The sequence below is a fragment of the Poromitra crassiceps genome (assembly GCF_964638095.1).
Source record: "Poromitra crassiceps genome assembly, chromosome: 13".
NCBI classification, from domain to species: Eukaryota; Metazoa; Chordata; class Actinopteri; order Beryciformes; family Melamphaidae; genus Poromitra; species Poromitra crassiceps.
In genome coordinates this window covers 43,583,811-43,602,173 of record NC_139644.1, presented here as the reverse complement: position 1 = coordinate 43,602,173, position 18,363 = coordinate 43,583,811, and the positions used below count along the sequence as shown (strand labels likewise).

The following is an 18,363-nucleotide window of genomic DNA, read 5'->3' as shown; positions in this document are numbered from 1 at the left end:
TGGCCTGCTTGGTATCTAATGCCCGGCCTGAATTATGATCCCAGTCCGCCCCTGTTTTTAACTATATCGCCCAGCCCTACTCATGATATATAATATACAGTCTCTAGTGTATGATTCAACTTTTCCCATGTTCTAATCTAGTGTAAAAAAGCAAACAAACTGAAAAAAGAAAAGAAAAAAATAAACAAAAATCGCAATAAATCGTAATATCGAATCGCAATAATCGTAGAATCGCAATACTTAAGAATCGCAATATAAATCGAATCGGCACCCAAGAATCGTGATAGTATCGAATCGGGAGATAAGGGAATCGCCACAGCCCTAATAGCTATGGTTATTACAGTTCTATAGCCTGTAGGTACAGTGTCATAGACATAGCTATGGTTATTACAGTTCTATGGCCTGTAGGTACAGTGTCATAGACATAGCTATGGTTATTACAGTTCTATAGCCTGTAGGTACAGTGTCATAGACATAGCTATGGTTATTACAGTTCTATAGCCTGTAGGTACAGTGTCATAGACATAGCTATGGTTATGACAGTTCTATAGCCTGTAGTAGTGTTGGAGTCGAGACCACCTAACCCGCGACCGATACAAGACCAAGACCGAGGGGAAGAGAGACCGAGACAAGACCAGGACAGGGGGGGGGGGGCGAGAACGAGACCAAGACCAGACAAATGCGAGACCATTTACACGCGACGGGACCATTTAACCTTTACACCATTGCTCTGCTAACAACGAAATAAATCATTATTTAGGAATTATAGTCAAATATAAATGGCTGTACAGTATATAACTCAGTGACAGAATGCAATCCTTTGATCTGAAACACTTTAGTTCCATATCACTGACCTTCTGAAAGGCTCAACACAGTGGACAGAATGAAGCATAAAAACACCTTCCTGCTGCTAAATTATCATGGACGACATTTCTCGAGCCACCTTGTTGACCTGTGTTGTCTTCCTTTGTGCATGAACGTGAGGGGCGGGGCTACAGCGTTAGAAGCTTTCAACCTGCAAGGTTATTGGTTGCGATTGAAGTTGGGAATTTTACACCCAATCACAGTAAAAAAAAAAAAAAAAAAAACAGGCAAGTAATGATGTCACTGCAGTTGTGGTCTCAGCTGGTCTTGAAATAAAATCCCGAGTCCGGCTTGCCCGAGACGAGACCGAGACCGATGGAGGGCGAGTCCGAGACGAGACCGAGACCATCAAAATGTGGTCTTGAGACCGGTCTCGAGTACTCCAACACTAGTCAAAGGTCAAAGGCCAAGGTCACTGTGACCTCTCAAACGCCATTTTCAAGCTTGTTAACGCAATATCTCAGGAATGCCTTGACGGAATTTCATCAAATTTGCCACAAACATCGACTTGGCCTCAAGGATGAACAGATTATATTTTGGTGGTCAAAGATCAAGGTCACTGTGACCTCAGGAACGTGATTTCCAAGAATGAACTAATATGATACAAAAAATCATTTTTATGATAATGGCAATATTCGGACTTGTTGACGGAACGCTGTGTAACGGTGTGACTAGAGTTGCGCGAGATCGGCTAAGAAAAATCAATCGTCATTTCAGCCATTGAGTCGGCAATATATGATCCGATCACCAATCGGCACAACCCTAGGTGTGACGCCGCTTTGTGATGCCGCGGTCATTGGCTGTTTATTAAGATCTTCTGGATAAATTGATGCCTCGGTTTACTGGTGTCAAGTCAACTGAAAATACAGGCAATGGTAGCTGCCACATTCATCTGAAGTCAATCTGAAGTAGACATTTACAGCCATCGCGAGATAATAGGAGTGGATTGACTCCTGTACGTACACATAATTTTTAACGGAATCTGACACGTTACTGTTTACAAAATAAAGAACAGATTGTTTTGTTTTGTTTTTACTGAATATTTGAAGGCAAACTGTTACGTTTACGCTGACATATAAAACTATTTTTGTTTGCAGTTGTATGTTCTTTAAATTAATAACATATTTTTCAGTATTTTTGTGATATCGTCAAGAATATCGTTATCACAGAAATACCATGATATTATTTTACGGCCATATCACCCACCCCTAGTGGCAATGAATATATGCTGTGAAAGACATTTTGAAAAAACCACTATCATCCAGTGATTTGATATCACTGTTGTTTCTCTCAACAGAAAGACGGCCAAAGCTCAAAGCTCCTCTTCCTCATCCTCGTCTGAAAGTGAAAAGGAAACAAAGAGAAAGAGGTGAGAAACAAATGTTGTCAACTGCTCCCAAGGAAGAACGTTTCTTCTCATAAGTCTGAACTCAATGCTAGGGGAAACTCTGGATATGTCTGCCTATAAATGAAGAATTAATTAGACTTACAGCATTATTGAAGAAGTAAATGAAGAAATAAATGTGTAAAGAAAACGTCCTTCCAGGATTTCCAGACTTTTTCTGTAGCTCTATTCAGGGAGGAAGCCCCACTGTTGTTTCCATTTTCCTTTATTTTTCCACACACCTTTGTTTGCATTGTTTACTACAGTGTACCAGGCGTGCAACACCTTCTCACACCTTCACAAGTTCAAACCGATGCAGGTGATTGGAGAAATACGAGCGGATGTCCCCTTTCTCCAATCACCTGCATCGCTTCTGCATTCTCCAATCACCTGCCTTTAGGCGGGACATCCGGGCCATCCTCCCTATCATCGCTCATTATTTTCCCTGACTTTCCCTTTCCCCGCTTTGACCTAGTTTTGCCTGCTTGAAGTACAGACGGTAGGCGGAAGCATTTGAAAAGTGGGGAGGCAATGTGTCTATTTTAAGAGACTAAGGTTTAGGCAGTGGGTGGTCTTCAGGTTTAGATATTGGGTGGTGTGGGAAGAGTTAAGGGTAGGGTCTCCAGGTGAGACCGGGGACTTCGACTAAAGCGGTTCGAAGACCCCCAAAGGAGGTCTCTCCAGGGCCCCAAGCGCAAGCCCCTAACCCAAAGCCAGGGTGGTACTACCGTCCCCTGGGTGGTAATACCGTATTTCCCGACTGGTTCTGGACGACGAGCCCGAGGGCATGCTTGACCTTGGCCTGAACCCACAGCGGTGGAGTGCTTTTTAACAGTCGGCCCTTGCTGCCTTCCATAAAGCGCCGGAGGCTCTGCGGAGCGTTACGGAGGTCGCCAAAGGCAGGTTGCACTGTGGTAGTTGTAGACTTTGACTGATGCCTGTGTTTGCCTTGCAGCCCACCCAGACCCCAGAGGGTGGCATGCAGCCCACCCAGACCCCAGAGGGTGGCATGCAGCCCACCCAGACCCCAGAGGGTGGCGGCCGATTCGCTGAGAGACTCTCGCTCGCTCAGCTACTCTCCTCCAAGACACAGAAGATCTGCACATTCCCCGCCCACCCGCAGGTCCGTAGCCAATAGGAGATATGTTGCTGCTATCCTCCTCTAGGGAGTGGCAAACTGGAAAACCTTGTGCATCACAAGGCTCTTTCACACCGGCCTTGAAAGCCGAAAAATGCACGGAAAATAGGATCCGCGCCTCCGATGTGAAAGTCATGAACGCGCGTTGGTGGGTAATTGTTGTACGCCTTTTGTCCCGGGAGCATACCTTGTCACAGCGCCGGTTTAGCAGGCAACCCACCTCCACTTGAAAGCGTCGGAGCAGCAAGCCGGAACAGTGTGAATGCTTCATAAAGAAATTACAGGGGAAATCACCTCATGCAGCAAGAAAGACAGTGAAAGTAAAAAAAGTAGCCTATACAATCATGCGCCAGGAGGAATGCTCCATGCCTGTAGTAGGTTAGGCTTGATAGGGGTACACATCAATAGGCTTTATGCTCAAAAGATGTTGACATTAGTAGCCTAGGTAAAATTAACGGATATAATAATACACTTCAGAGGACTATAGCTGTCTGTGGCGAGTTGGTCTGACGATATTCCCTCTGGAAACCAGCTCCAGAACTGCAATCTGTCTAGCTAGCCACTTGTGCATTCCCTACAAAAACTACTAACGTTAAGTAGTCATGTGCATTTATAGCAGCTGTTTGATATGCGGGCGTCATCTTTCAGAACGGAGTAGGCTACGGACGCTAATTAGGCTACTTAAAGGATGGGTTTTCCGTGGGGAATATGAATATATATTAAATCTCACGCCCCTAAGGTTTTCGAATCCGTTGAAATTTTTGAAATTGGAGGTTTACTCACAGAGATATCAACCGAAATCCACTCTGTGTGTGGGGGGGGGTGGTGGGGGGGAGGTGCGGTTGCGGGGACTCGAAATACTACATTTCCCACAATGCACTGGGCTCGCGTGGCCTTCGTTTTTATGCCCACCCCTCAGGCATTTGGCTGATATCAAACTCCAGTAGGTGGCGGTAATGCACATATATGTTTGCCAACCGCCATAAAACTCAAAGAAGAAGAAGAAGAAGGCTTCGACAATGAAATATACAAAGAACAAGAAATAAATCGAAAATAAAATTGCCTCCAAATTGCACCAAATGTAAACGGTAGTATATATGTCGGGAGATGTCTTCATAATTTTTTTTTCATGCATTTTAAGGCATTTTCGTAGGAGTTACGCGCATCTGATGTTGTAACTATTTTCTGTAAAAATGTGTAAAAACGGGTACATTGCTCAGCGTTGATTTCGTTACTTCAACCCACCTACTACTAGATGTAAAATTTGACGAGCTTTCCAATGCCGCCAGTCCCGTGTCGATTAGTGCTTCCGTTCCCGAGATAATGGTCTCTTTGCAAGGAACTATGGGAAGCTAATATTAGCTACAGCAGGCTAGGCGGTTGAAAAGATGGCTGCGTTTTTGTTTTGGTCAAGGCCTCTGAAGGGGCGTGGAGGACCTCTAGAGGCGGGACCATGGCCAACAACAGTTGTAGTTCATAGGTGCACGAGTTCCGCAAGGCGGACTTAGGCCAGATGACGCGAAACGCGTCGGCTGGCCCAAAAAATATGTGAGAGATGCTTGATATCTCTGGCAGTGAATATCCAATTTCAAAAATTTCAACGGATTCGAAAACCTTAGGGGCGTGAGATTTAATATATATTCATATTCCCCACGGAAAACCCATCCTTTAATGGGAATAATTTGCTTTACACAAAAATGGAACCAAAAGATAAGAATGAGCCTTGTACCTAATAGGCTACATGATGGTGCATCTGTGATCCATAAAGTCGATCAGATGAATATTGAAAGCCTGGTTACCATGCTGCATGTGGACAACACTTCGTGTTTTCTGCACAGCTGCACCTCGTTGGCTGGCATACATCAGCGATGTTTGGTTTTTGAATGAATTACACCATGACACCATATCGATCTGCTTAGTCAGTGAATTTACTTCTATGAAATGTGTTGTATAAATAAAGTTGGCTTTCCTTGAATGCAATTCATGCAACACTTCGCTGCCAGAAAGTCGGCAGATGCACTCTGCGGCGGAGCCCGTTTTGATATTAAGCCGAGTCCGCCCACCATGCGAGTGCACCTATCCTCCCTGCTCAGCGGACTAGCAGAAGGAGGGAAGTCTTGGTTGTTGAATTAATTCGTTCATCATACAGTAGCCTAGGCTACACTAACCTATGGAAATATTCATTTGGGCTAGGAGGAGCTGGAAATCCCTTCGCTCGCCTTTCAATCCGGGAGCGGTGGATTTCACCTGAAAACACACCGCAGGACGGGAATGTGGCGGTGCTGCTTGGCTCTGTGTGAAAGCAATTTCTGTGGCGAGGCTGCGGGATTTGCGGGACTCCTGAACTGCAATTTTGCACGATCTGTGTGTGAAAGAGCCTACAGATTAGGGGTGGGACAAAATATCAATACTGGAATATATTGCGATACGTTATCGATACAATGGCGCCAATAGTTTTTTATTAAAACATGCAGACACTGAAATGTGTCCAGGGTTACATAAAATAAGTTGATTGTTTCTTAAGCAGTGAAATGTGTATTTTTTGCATAATATACATACACACACAATAGATGACAATATATAGATATAGATATTATATATATATAAATAAAATTAGGATTTCATATGGCCCTGCTAGATGATGTCTCAGAGCGTGCTGATGCGTTTCCTTCTCTTCTGTCAGGAGTGGCAGCAGGAAGTCCCCGAGTCGCTCGCCAAGCAGCAGGCGAAGGAAATGAGCGGGCGGCCCCTGGAAGTGTCCCGTCCACCTGTGTCCGCTCCCGACTGGACTGTACAATCAACCGACAGTCCAATTAGACGCAGATCTGCCAGCGCCGAGAAATCAGCAGATTTTGTAACCAGCGACGAGCGGATGGCCGGTCCTGTATATTGAAGAAACGCTAGGTAGGGGAAGCCAGGCCACATTAGCGCTGCGAGATTTGGAACCCCTTCTCCATAACACACACACAGACACAGTGTAATGTAAATTAACAGTTAACCCAATCAAATATGATTATCTTGGCTTTCCTCTGTACTTGTTCTGTCTGTTGCATTCTCAATGTGGATATGAGCCGTCTGTAGTTTGGTTAATATCACTGAACGGATATGCCATTTCCATTTAATGTGGTTAGGAACTGCAACACGTGGTTTATTTCTTTGTTGAAAAATGATTAATGATAATAAAAAGCAGTTGTACATTTTACTTGTGTGGACTGTGGAGTTTGATTTTCAAATCCCTGCCTTGCTGATGTGGAGTGCTCCCATCTGCTGGACAAATATGACAACGAGACGGATTGGTATGCTGCTTTTATTCACTTCTCCACACGTGTAGACGGTTTTAACTTGAGAACATAAACATCCTAAATTGTCCCTAGCTCACTTCCTGTTGCAGTGTTTGTTAATACAGCCGACAGGAAGTAAGCAAGGTTTCAAATAAAGCAATAAGCCCCAAGAGGCCATCATGGTATACAGTGATTTGGACACCTCTTGTATGTAAACCACAGCCTCACACAATTCTGTGAAAAATGTTTATGATTCATACAAAGACTGACAAAACTCAAGGTCTCGTACATAACAAAAATAATGAAACGTCCCATTTCTCTGGAAATCATTTGAGCTGCTGCTTTTGAATGGGAAGCAACTCGTAAGCGGGCTTCACAACTGAAGCTTTGACTGCTGCTGAGAGAACCTGCCACCGATTAGCCAAAATGTATAAGAAAACAACTGCTTTGTGACCATGAGGCGATCGCAATCCGCAGTCATGGAAAACCTGGAAAAGTCATGGAATTTCAAAATCTCGTTTTCCATGTGTGGAGAAGAGATGGAATTGGTGAAATCCTTGAACATTTAGGAAAAGTCATGGAATTGTGTGAAATGAAATGGAATAATCTTCTGTGAATAACCTTCCACGTAATGTAACATAACGCAAGTGTGTTTTCTGTAGCGATTACGTAACACCGCTAATGTGTCATGTAGAATGAACTGAATCAACACCAGACATGACTACACTCTCAGTACACTGCACAGATAGGACACACCTCTATTGCAGAGGTTCTCAAATGTTTTTCAGCCAAGGACCCCTTACAAGATAGAAAATATACCGGGGAACCCCTCATTCTGATTTGTGATTTTGGGCTAAGCTTAATTGTTTCCACGGTAACGTGCTTGACTTTTAATTTGATAGTAATTTGTTATTAGAACGTAATCCATGAACCATTTTAGATTTAAAGCATCAACTATTTTCGTTGAACTATGAAGATTTAGCAAAAAAAAATATATATATATATGTTTTATTACATTACATTTACATTACGTCATTTAGCAGACGCTTTTTTGTCCAAAGCGACTTACAATATCACAATTTGTCAACAGTAGCCTACAGAAAACCACTATGCAACACAATCAATGACAGCCAAGATATTTTGATAGACTAGCACCATGTAGGAAGTAGTTTGAGAAGGAATAAATAACATGTAGCATTTTTATTTATTTTTACCTGAAAACTTTTCGCGGACCCCCTGGCAAAGTGCCACGGACCCCCATTTGAGAACCACTGCTCTATTGGATTTGAGTCAATGCATCACATCACGTGGAAGCTCAAATCCAATATAAAGAGGTGTGTCTTATGTGTCCAGTGTAGTAATGATGTCTGGTATTGATTCAGAGTCACCGCCTCACATTACACGGAAACTCTATTACGGATCCTTAAGAAGTCATGGAAAAGTTTTGAAATGTTACCCATGAAAATGTGTGAGAACCCTGTAGCAATCTCCTCTGCACATTATTAGCCATGAATTGTTAACTTAATGCACAGATGGAGAATGTGTCCACATCGTCTCGAGGTGTGGAGGCTTCAGAGATCAGACGATTGATGGTAAGGGATTTCAACACTCCACTCGGCCTTTGTATAAAGTTTTATACAGTTTTTAAAAACTCATAAAAATGCGACAGACTCCAGTGGTTCTATTCCATGTGAGTTGCTCAACACTGAAACGATCCATAAAGTTCTGACATTGCATCTTTAGCCAACGCACACTTCTCCCCGTCTTGTGTCACAACAAACGTGTCGGCGTCTTGGCACAGCGGGAGAGAAGACTCCTCTCTCTCTTCTTTGATCTCGCCGGCTAAATGTGCCTGAGGAGGTAGAAACAAAAAGATTTGAAGAGCGTGAATGAAACTGTAAACATCCCTCCTTTCACTTCTTACTCTCAAAACATAGACATTAATATCGCTTATATGTTGACATTGAGTGAGAGCAGAAGTGGGTTTGATATGTAGTGTAAACAACAGCTGTGCGAGCTGTCACGAGTTTTAAAATGTGCATTTAGTGAAAAGTACAGCCGGTCAAGTCTGGTAGAGTGAATTGTGACATCACACACTCTTTGGCTGATCCCATTATAAAGGTTGAAAAAAGTCAAACTTAAACTGAAGTACAAAAGGTATCGTAAAGCTGAATAAGAGAAATAATAGAAGTGGCGACACATTTAAAGTTTGAATGACGTTTCTAACTTAAAGTATGAAGGAGGGCATGGTTTGAACAGTCCACACACAGACTAACAAATATATCTCAAAAACTATACATCACATCTATACTAAAAACTAAGGTACTAAAAAGTTGTGTTCTGCATTCAGTCCTCAAGATGGCACCCACAATAAAAAAAAAAAAACATTCCGTAACTGAAACCCATGAATAGCAAAGCCCACGCCCCCTACTGACCTGTTGAGTAAATGCATGTGTGTGTGACATGCTGGCAGAGGGAGAGACATCAGGCTCTTCTTTAACTGTAACACACTGTATTTCTCCATATGCCGGGTGGCAGTCCTGTATCAGTTTAAACGTTTCCCTCTCCACCTTCACTTGCAACTTCCGGTGCAGCGACTGATAATCCTAGAAAGTAGCAAAGTTCATATTGGTTGGTTAAGGCAGTCTGAGATGATGTCCAATCAAAACACCACGATGAAGGGCTGGCCGATATGGACAAAATCAAATGCCACAATTTGTTGACCTCAATATCGATATTGCAACAATACTGAATAGATTACTATTGGTGCTTTCATAAAATAGTACACACAATCAGATTTTTGATAAGAAATCACAAATCAGTCATGTGGATATAGTGTAATGAGTAAGTAGGTATAAAGGCAAATAATAGAACTGCTAGAACAGTCTGGTAAATGCAGAAAATGCCATCACTTTACTGTAATACAGCCTTTAGAACCCATGAAAAGACAACACATCACTTATACCATGTCACAATACCTAAGAGTCTCATATAGCATCACACGTTACCAATTCCCCTGTTGTGGGATTAATAAAGGATTCTCTTATTTTATCACAGTATTGATATAATATTGCCCAGCCCTACCCCAAAGTGAGGGTAAATTGTTATTATTATTATTATTTTTTACGACATACACATATAAATGACTATGTAATAAATACATTAAGAGAAACATCAGACTTGGTGGTCATGATGAAATCTAACCTGATCAAACTCCAAGCAGTCTGTCATTTCATATCCTCCAGCGGTCTCTGCCAGCTTGTCGCAGGAGATCTGCAGACGATCTGTTCCGAACACACACACAAACCCATCATAATGTTAGCTGAACACACACACAAACCCATAATAATGTTAGCTGTCTTGACAATTACGGCCCCTTCTCGAAAACGAAGATGGTTCATCTCAAGATTTTTTTCCCCTCCTAATGAATAAACATATACCATCATCATCATCAATTAGCAAGAAAAAGTATGAACCACAAAATCAGCATCCTGATGAACTTCTCCTACACAGAAAGAGAAGTGACAGAAGACGGCCTTAACATTTTAAAAGTAAGGACAGAATGATGAAGCAGACAATATAAGTCTTTACTCCAGTGAGCAAGGTTTAGGTCTCTGTCTGTGGCTTACTGACTATAGACTGTTCTCTGTCTGTGGCTTACTGACTATAGACTGTTCTCTGTCTGTGGCTTACTGACTATAGACTGTTATCCGTCTGTGGCTTACTGATTATATAGACTGTTCTCTGTCTGTGGCTTACTGACTATAGACTGTTCTCTGTCTGTGGCTTACTGACTATAGACTGTTCTCTGTCTGTGGCTTACTGACTATAGACTGTTCTCTGTCTGTGGCTTACTGACTATAGACTGTTCTCTGTCTGTGGCTTACTGACTATAGACTGTTCTCTGTCTGTGGCTTACTGACTATAGACTGTTCTCTGTCTGTGGCTTACTGACTATAGACTGTTCTCTGTCTGTGGCTTACTGACTATAGACTGTTCTCTGTCTGTGGCTTACTGACTATAGACTGTTCTCTGTCTGTGGCTTACTGACTATAGACTGTTCTCTGTCTGTGGCTTACTGACTATAGACTGTTCTCTGTCTGTGGCTTACTGACTATAGACTGTTCTCTGTCTGTGGCTTACTGACTATAGACTGTTCTCTGTCTGTGGCTTACTGACTATAGACTGTTCTCTGTCTGTGGCTTACTGACTATAGACTGTTCTCTGTCTGTGGCTTACTGACTATAGACTGTTCTGTCTGTGGCTTACTGACTATAGACTGTTCTCTGTCTGTGGCTTACTGACTATAGACTGTTCTCTGTCTGTGGCTTACTGACTATAGACTGTTCTCTGTCTGTGGCTTACTGACTATAGACTGTTCTCTGTCTGTGGCTTACTGACTATAGACTGTTCTCTGTCTGTGGCTTACTGACTATAGACTGTTCTCTGTCTGTGGCTTACTGACTATAGACTGTTCTCTGTCTGTGGCTTACTGACTATAGACTGTTCTCTGTCTGTGGCTTACTGACTATAGACTGTTCTCTGTCTGTGGCTTACTGACTATAGACTGTTCTCTGTCTGTGGCTTACTGACTATAGACTGTTCTCTGTCTGTGGCTTACTGACTATAGACTGTTCTCTGTCTGTGGCTTACTGACTATAGACTGTTCTCTGTCTGTGGCTTACTGACTATAGACTGTTCTCTGTCTGTGGCTTACTGACTATAGACTGTTCTCTGTCTGTGGCTTACTGACTATAGACTGTTCTCTGTCTGTGGCTTACTGACTATAGACTGTTCTCTGTCTGTGGCTTACTGACTATAGACTGTTCTCTGTCTGTGGCTTACTGACTATAGACTGTTCTCTGTCTGTGGCTTACTGACTATAGACTGCTCCAACTTGACAACATAAACATTCTAAATTTAGCCTGGCTCATTTCCTGTCGTGTTTGCTAGTACAATAGCTGACAGGAAACAAACTTGGGTTCAAACGGTTCCCTAGAAACAGGATTCCAGTGAAACGCTCGAGGCCAGAGCTCAGTGAGAGAAACAGGATTCCAGTGAAACGGTCGAGGCCAGAGCTCAGTGAGAGAAACAGGATTCCAGTGAAACGCTCGAGGCCAGAGCTCAGTGAGAGAAAGCAACAGGATTCCAGTGAAACGCTCGAGGCCAGAGCTCAGTGAGAGAAACAGGATTCCAGTGAAACGCTCGAGGCCAGAGCTCAGTGAGAGAAAGAGGATTCCAGTGAAACGCTCGAGGCCAGAGCTCAGTGAGAGAAACAGGATTCCAGTGAAACGCTCGAGGCCAGAGCTCAGTGAGAGAAAGCAACAGGATTCCAGTGAAACGCTCTAGGCCAGAGCTCAGTGAGAGAAACAGGCTTCCAGTGAAACGCTCTAGGCCAGAGCTCAGTGAGAGAAAGAGGATTCCAGTGAAACGCTCTAGGCCAGAGCTCAGTGAGAGAAACAGGATTCCAGTGAAACGCTCTAGGCCAGAGCTCAGTGAGAGAAACAGGATTCCAGTGAAACGCTCTAGGCCAGAGCTCAGTGAGAGAAAGAGGATTCCAGTGAAACGCTCTAGGCCAGAGCTCAGTGAGAGAAAGAGGATTCCAGTGAAACGCTCTAGGCCAGAGCTCAGTGAGAGAAACAGGATTCCAGTGAAACGCTCTAGGCCAGAGCTCAGTGAGAGAAAGAGGATTCCAGTGAAACGCTCTATAGGCCAGAGCTCAGTGAGAGAAAGAGGATTCCAGTGAAACGCTCTAGGCCAGAGCTCAGTAAGAGAAAGCAACAGGATTCCAGTGAAACGCTCTAGGCCAGAGCTCAGTAAGAGAAAGCAACAGGATTCCAGTGAAACGCTCGAGGCCAGAGCTCAGTGAGAGAAAGAGGATTCCAGTGAAACGCTCTATAGGCCAGAGCTCAGTGAGAGAAAGAGGATTCCAGTGAAACGCTCTAGGCCAGAGCTCAGTAAGAGAAAGCAACAGGATTCCAGTGAAACGGTCTAGGCCAGAGCTCAGTAAGAGAAAGCAACAGGATTCCAGTGAAACGCTCGAGGCCAGAGCTCAGTAAGAGAAACAGGATTCCAGTGAAACGCTCTAGGCCAGAGCTCAGTGAGAGAAACAGGATTCCAGTGAAACGCTCTAGGCCAGAGCTCAGTGAGAGAAAGCAACAGGATTCCAGTGAAACGCTCTAGGCCAGAGCTCAGTGAGAGAGAGGATTCCAGTGAAACGCTCTAGGCCAGAGCTCAGTGAGAGAAACAGGATTCCAGTGAAACGCTCTAGGCCAGAGCTCAGTAAGAGAAAGAGGATTCCAGTGAAACGCTCTAGGCCAGAGCTCAGTGAGAGAAAGAGATTCCAGTGAAACGCTCGAGGCCAGAGCTCAGTAAGAGAAAGAGGATTCCAGTGAAACGCTCTAGGCCAGAGCTCAGTGAGAGAAAGCAACAGGATTCCAGTGAAACGCTCGAGGCCAGAGCTCAGTAAGAGAAAGAGGATTCCAGTGAAACGCTCTAGGCCAGAGCTCAGTAAGAGAAAGAGGACTCCAGTGAAACGCTCTAGGCCAGAGCTCAGTAAGAGAAACAGGATTCCAGTGAAACGCTCTAGGCCAGAGCTCAGTAAGAGAAAGAGGATTCCAGTGAAACGCTCTAGGCCAGAGCTCAGTGAGAGAAAGAGGATTCCAGTGAAACGCTCTAGGCCAGAGCTCAGTGAGAGAAACAGGATTCCAGTGAAACGCTCTAGGCCAGAGCTCAGTGAGAGAAAGAGGATTCCAGTGAAACGCTCTAGGCCAGAGCTCAGTGAGAGAAACAGGATTCCAGTGAAACGCTCTAGGCCAGAGCTCAGTGAGAGAAAGCAACAGGATTCCAGTGAAACGCTCTAGGCCAGAGCTCAGTGAGAGAAAGCAACAGGATTCCAGTGAAACGCTCTAGGCCAGAGCTCAGTGAGAGAAAGCAACAGGATTCCAGTGAAACGCTCTAGGCCAGAGCTCAGTGAGAGAAAGAGGATTCCAGTGAAACGCTCTAGGCCAGAGCTCAGTGAGAGAAACAGGATTCCAGTGAAACGCTCTAGGCCAGAGCTCAGTGAGAGAAAGAGGATTCCAGTGAAACGCTCTAGGCCAGAGCTCAGTGAGAGAAACAGGATTCCAGTGAAACGCTCTAGGCTAGAGCTCAGTGAGAGAAACAGGATTCCAGTGAAACGCTCTATAGGCCAGAGCTCAGTGAGAGAAAGAGTTGTGTCATCTCCATTCACTTCTCCAGGCCAATTATTTTCACAGTAACGGCAGATCATGGAGACCTGCAATAGTTCCAAACCGCCGGAGCTCGCGACTCCATCACCATAGGGAAGCAGTGGAATTTGAGCTACATGAACCATAATGATCTCTTGTAGCGTATTTGACCCTTCTGTTGACGCAACCGTTTCTCTCACCGACTCTGGTCAAGGCCTTCCAGACCAGTCTGATCACTTGTAACTCTTGTAACTAATTTATATTATGAAGCTTAATGAATAGGTTCAAGCTAACCTATCATACTTTTCCATATTTTGTGTCATATACGGTTACAATGTTGGATGATCATATTAAATGTGGCCAACCTTTCAAATAATGAGGTAAAGGTACTGTATGTGAACGTATGTGTTGCTCTGAAGGAGAGGTGATGAGAACACGGGGGCGGGGCTAGGTGACCGGACCCAGATAGGGCCTTGTGACCTTATATGGTCATTGTTCCTGCCGCCATTTTGGCCTGGGGAAAAAACAAAACACCTCCTTGGCCAATGGGACAACAGCACAGAACCATGACAGGCACTCAGACGGGTCTCCTTCAAGCCAAAATGGTGGATTTGTTGTGCGCTGATGTTGCAATGAAACAACCTACAATGTAAGCTCTTTCCCGGGCCTGCACTGTACCAAAGGCATCCTATAGAGACACTGCATGAAAATAGGCCACGCCCATCACGGGCCGTTCATTTCCACACACCAGCTTCATTTCCCTTGAATTAAACATAGCTAAAAGCTGTTGTGTGGTGGGCTGCGCAGACAACAAATGTAAAAAATCGCCAATTAAAGTTATTTTGTAATCCTGAGCAAAACAAGGAAGCCATTGAGAATTGGCGAGAAGAAAAATGTGGATCTAGCTGTCAAGGAAGTAAGTTGGAGTGTTCATCTTCCGTATATACGATCTTTTTGTGCAACACGCACCGTGCACGCGACATAGGAGAATGCCACGATTGGAGGGGGCGTTTCTGTTTTCCCCCGTCTTGGGCGTGGTTTCTGAATGATGACGCGTCACGCAGTGTCTCTATGGAGCCAGGCCAGCCTTGACTGCGTGATGTCACCACACACTCTACCAGACTGTACAGGCTGTCCTTTTTTTAAACTAAATTCACTCATTATCAAAACTGTGACAGGTCACACAACTTTAACACTACATAGCCTACACATATTATACATCAAACCCACCAGCTACTTCTGCTCTCACTCACAATGTCCAAATATAAGCGATTTGATGTATAGTTTTTGAGATATGAACGTTTGTTTGACACTAGTGTGCCACTCTTTTCCCACAGGAGTTCCTGCTGTCCGCTAAAGAGACGGGAGCTCAAATGGAACGTTTCAGACAGGATGAACTGAGGAGCTGCATAAATAACAGGACAAGATCAATAAGGAGTCTTATGAACTGTGAATCATGCAGAGCTACTCTAGCAGAGTCCCAGAATAAAATAATAATCAAATATACAACTGGAAATTAGCATATGTCCCCTTTAAAAGTAAAGGCCCAATTATACCCAATGTTAAATAGTAGGGATGTCACAATATATCGTCCCACAATATATCGCGATATCAAAACGTGACAATATGTATCGTTGAGATGAAATCTCATATCGCGAGAAAAAGAAGCTGAACATGGTGGCACTGATCTGCATCTGATTGCACGCTCGCTCTCCTTTTCATTGCTTTGTTTGAACAGACGAGGGACGTTACAGACACGGAGGATGAAAATGGTGAAATTACTCAAATTAGCGTGGAGGATGCCCCCTCAACTTACAAATCGATCGCAAAAAAAGTATTGTTAAAATATCGTATCGTATCGTTATCGTGAACCCAATATCGTGAACTGAGTGTATCGTGACACCCCGATGCGATGTGTTTATTACGCATGTTCATATTGCGATGACGATGAAAATACGATGAATTGTGCAGCCCTACTCTACAGCACATCATTGTTTTTACCTTTTTCTAGTTTCTTGCTTCTCTTGTGTTGCCAGCAGCCTGCCTGGCCGTCAGAGGTGAAGTACTGCTCGCCCATGTTGACAGAAGGGATCCAGTCAGGATTTGACACATCATATATTGTGGCAGGGCCACCTGAAAAATATAGCAGATGGAGTCAATGCCAGCGTTTTTCCTACACAAACATTGAGAACACAATTACAGACAAACCCGCCACAAACAGACTTCCCATACTGGCAAAATAAAGTCAACATGACTTTTTCAGTGAGGGCAGTCCTTCCCACTGCACTGTGCTGTGCGTACACTATAGCCCTGTTCCAACCAGGTCCCCATTACAGAAATAGTGGACTATATAGTGTGTTGGCCATTTTGTATGAGTGTCCGAATTCCCAACTGTTAATTTGATTCACTATATAGGCCACTGTAAAATACCCACAATGCACTGCAATTTCTAGTGAACAGTGGAATGTACCCTACATTTTCTCCCAGAGAAGAAGAGTGAGGTAGTGTCGGAAACTGGTTTGATCATTCCCAGGGCCCAGATAGTTCACTATATGAACACCACATGGGGAATAGTGAGTGAGTGAGTGAGTGAGTGAGTGAGTGAGTGAGTGAGTGAACCATTGTGAACATGACTTATATATAATAAGTAATTCTCAACCGTTTGCATATTGAGGAGGACCTAATTTAGTATGCAGTAGAGAGTCCGGATTTGAGGGGTGGGTAGGATTAGTGGCTGGGTATGACGAGACGACAGACGTTCACCCCGCGTCACCTCCGGGGCCAAGCGGCACCGCTCCTCATTCGCCTCATTCAAAACAACTAAGGCAGATCCCATGAATCTTTTTAGATATCTTTTTATAAATATTGTTTTTACCTAACATAACTTTTTATAGATAATCTGTTTAGACTTAGCGCCAAACTTTGTTTTTCTACGTACTTTCTCCGAATTGTAACGTGCCTTATTAACTGCAGCCATTTTCTCTTCTCTTTCTCATCGCAAGGAAAGTGGTAGAATGACAGTTGAATCATTTTTTTTAGTCTGGGATCTATTCCAACAATGAGGGACACAGCACTGCTGCAGCATATTGACAACGCAGAGAGGCTTGGAGCCGGGAATAGTATTGTTGGGAGGTCATACGTCACAGCTTAACAACCGAATAGCCAGGATAGGAAGGTGCTAGAGAGCCGGGGTTCGAGCTGAGGGGTGGGTAGGGGATATGGGTGTTGTTGTTGTTTTGGTTTGGTTTTTTGGGGTTTTCAAAGTTTGAATTGAATTGAATTAACAATTAATACATTTGCTGGGGACCCTGATGGCCCCCCGACCCCATATTTTTAGAGAACCGCTGCACTATAGTTTTCACAGGATTCTGTTGCTAGGGAACAGTTGAAACCTATCTTATTTCCTGCCAGCTATAGCAAACACTGCAGCAGGAAGTAGCCTAAGCTAGGGGCAATTTAAAATGTTTAAGAACCTGTTGGAAACACAAAACACTCCCTACTTGCATTATCAAGAGGAGTCTGTTTGAAACAGAGGTCTTTGATGCCAGTTGATTCTTCTTTTAAATGGGTTTGTGTTTATTATTTATTGTTATCGACGACAACACTTTCCAACTACTCTTGGATCATAAACTCAATTCATCTAACTGCTGGGCAACACATGAAAAAAATAAAAAATACAATATACACGGTTTTAACTGAACATATATTGCCCCTAGCTTTAGGCTACTTCCTGTTGCAGGAATAGGTTTCAAACTGTTCCCTAGCAACACCATTCAGTGAAAACCGTCTACAATAAGCTTCTATCACAACCACATGAAAACATTCTTTTGAACTATCTTTAGATTTTAAATAAAAAAAGATGATGGTATTTTATTGAATCCCCCCTGCGGAAACTCATGATAGCTTTTGTCTTTCTTCTGCACCAATGACAGCATCGAGGCTCCTGAGAGCAGTGCAGACCTCTGCTGTTACTGAGATGGGCTGATGACTTCAATCAGAGGTTTTCAACTGGTGGTCCTGCATTCAATAATATTCAATAATGTAGTTTGCATCATGTAAAGCAGCTCAATCCCTTCCCTCATACCGGTCCTCAGGCTGCTTCTAGTCACAAATGATAGCGCGTTACTTTAAGGAACAACAAAACCCCCTTCAGGTTGTAACATGTGAAGCCAGATGTCGCTTAAAGCCTACCAGATATAAAGTGAGCGTTGCAGATGCGGCTGTGGCTCTTGGGTTGCCATCCCCGTCTTCTGATCGCCGTCGCCCAGGCTTCTCGCCTCTCCGCTTGTTTTGGAAAACGAAACATTCTCACTTCGGACAAGCCGTTTGTTCCCGTCCTCCGCGCACAGCCCACGACGCAACAACACGAGCCGTATTTCTGTCTGTTCTCCATGCCTGCTTCGGTGTTAGATCATTGTTGTGTCTAGAGGAGCTCTTGTGTTTTACAGTTGGCGGAGACGACTGCGACAGCTGAGAAAACGGAAGTGG

At 43.8% G+C, this 18,363-nt stretch overlaps 2 protein-coding genes across 3 annotated transcripts in view; one reads left to right on the top strand and one right to left on the bottom strand.

Annotated features, from left to right (window-relative positions):
* srrm2 (serine/arginine repetitive matrix 2) overlaps window positions 1-6,582 on the top strand; it is a 49,134-nt gene extending 42,552 nt beyond the window's left edge. For both annotated transcript variants that reach the window (XM_083649248.1, XM_083649247.1), the window contains exons 12-14: window positions 2,162-2,233; window positions 3,204-3,371; window positions 6,070-6,582. In XM_083649248.1, the coding sequence (XP_083505374.1) occupies window positions 2,162-2,233; window positions 3,204-3,371; window positions 6,070-6,124 (295 nt within the window). In that variant the 3' untranslated portion in view covers window positions 6,125-6,582. The remainder of the gene's footprint in view (window positions 1-2,161; window positions 2,234-3,203; window positions 3,372-6,069) is intronic.
* A 127-nt stretch (window positions 6,583-6,709) lies between these two features.
* LOC310787767 (uncharacterized protein) lies at window positions 6,710-18,289 on the bottom strand. Its single transcript, XM_083649253.1, has 5 exons — window positions 18,067-18,289; window positions 15,877-16,008; window positions 9,872-9,951; window positions 9,103-9,273; window positions 6,710-8,519 (listed from the first exon to the last, which is right to left on the bottom strand). The coding sequence occupies exons 1-5, from the start codon at window positions 18,266-18,268 to the stop codon at window positions 8,367-8,369; spliced, it is 738 nt and encodes a 245-aa protein (XP_083505379.1). The 5' UTR covers window positions 18,269-18,289; the 3' UTR covers window positions 6,710-8,366.
* Between the last annotated feature and the right edge of the window lie 74 nt (window positions 18,290-18,363).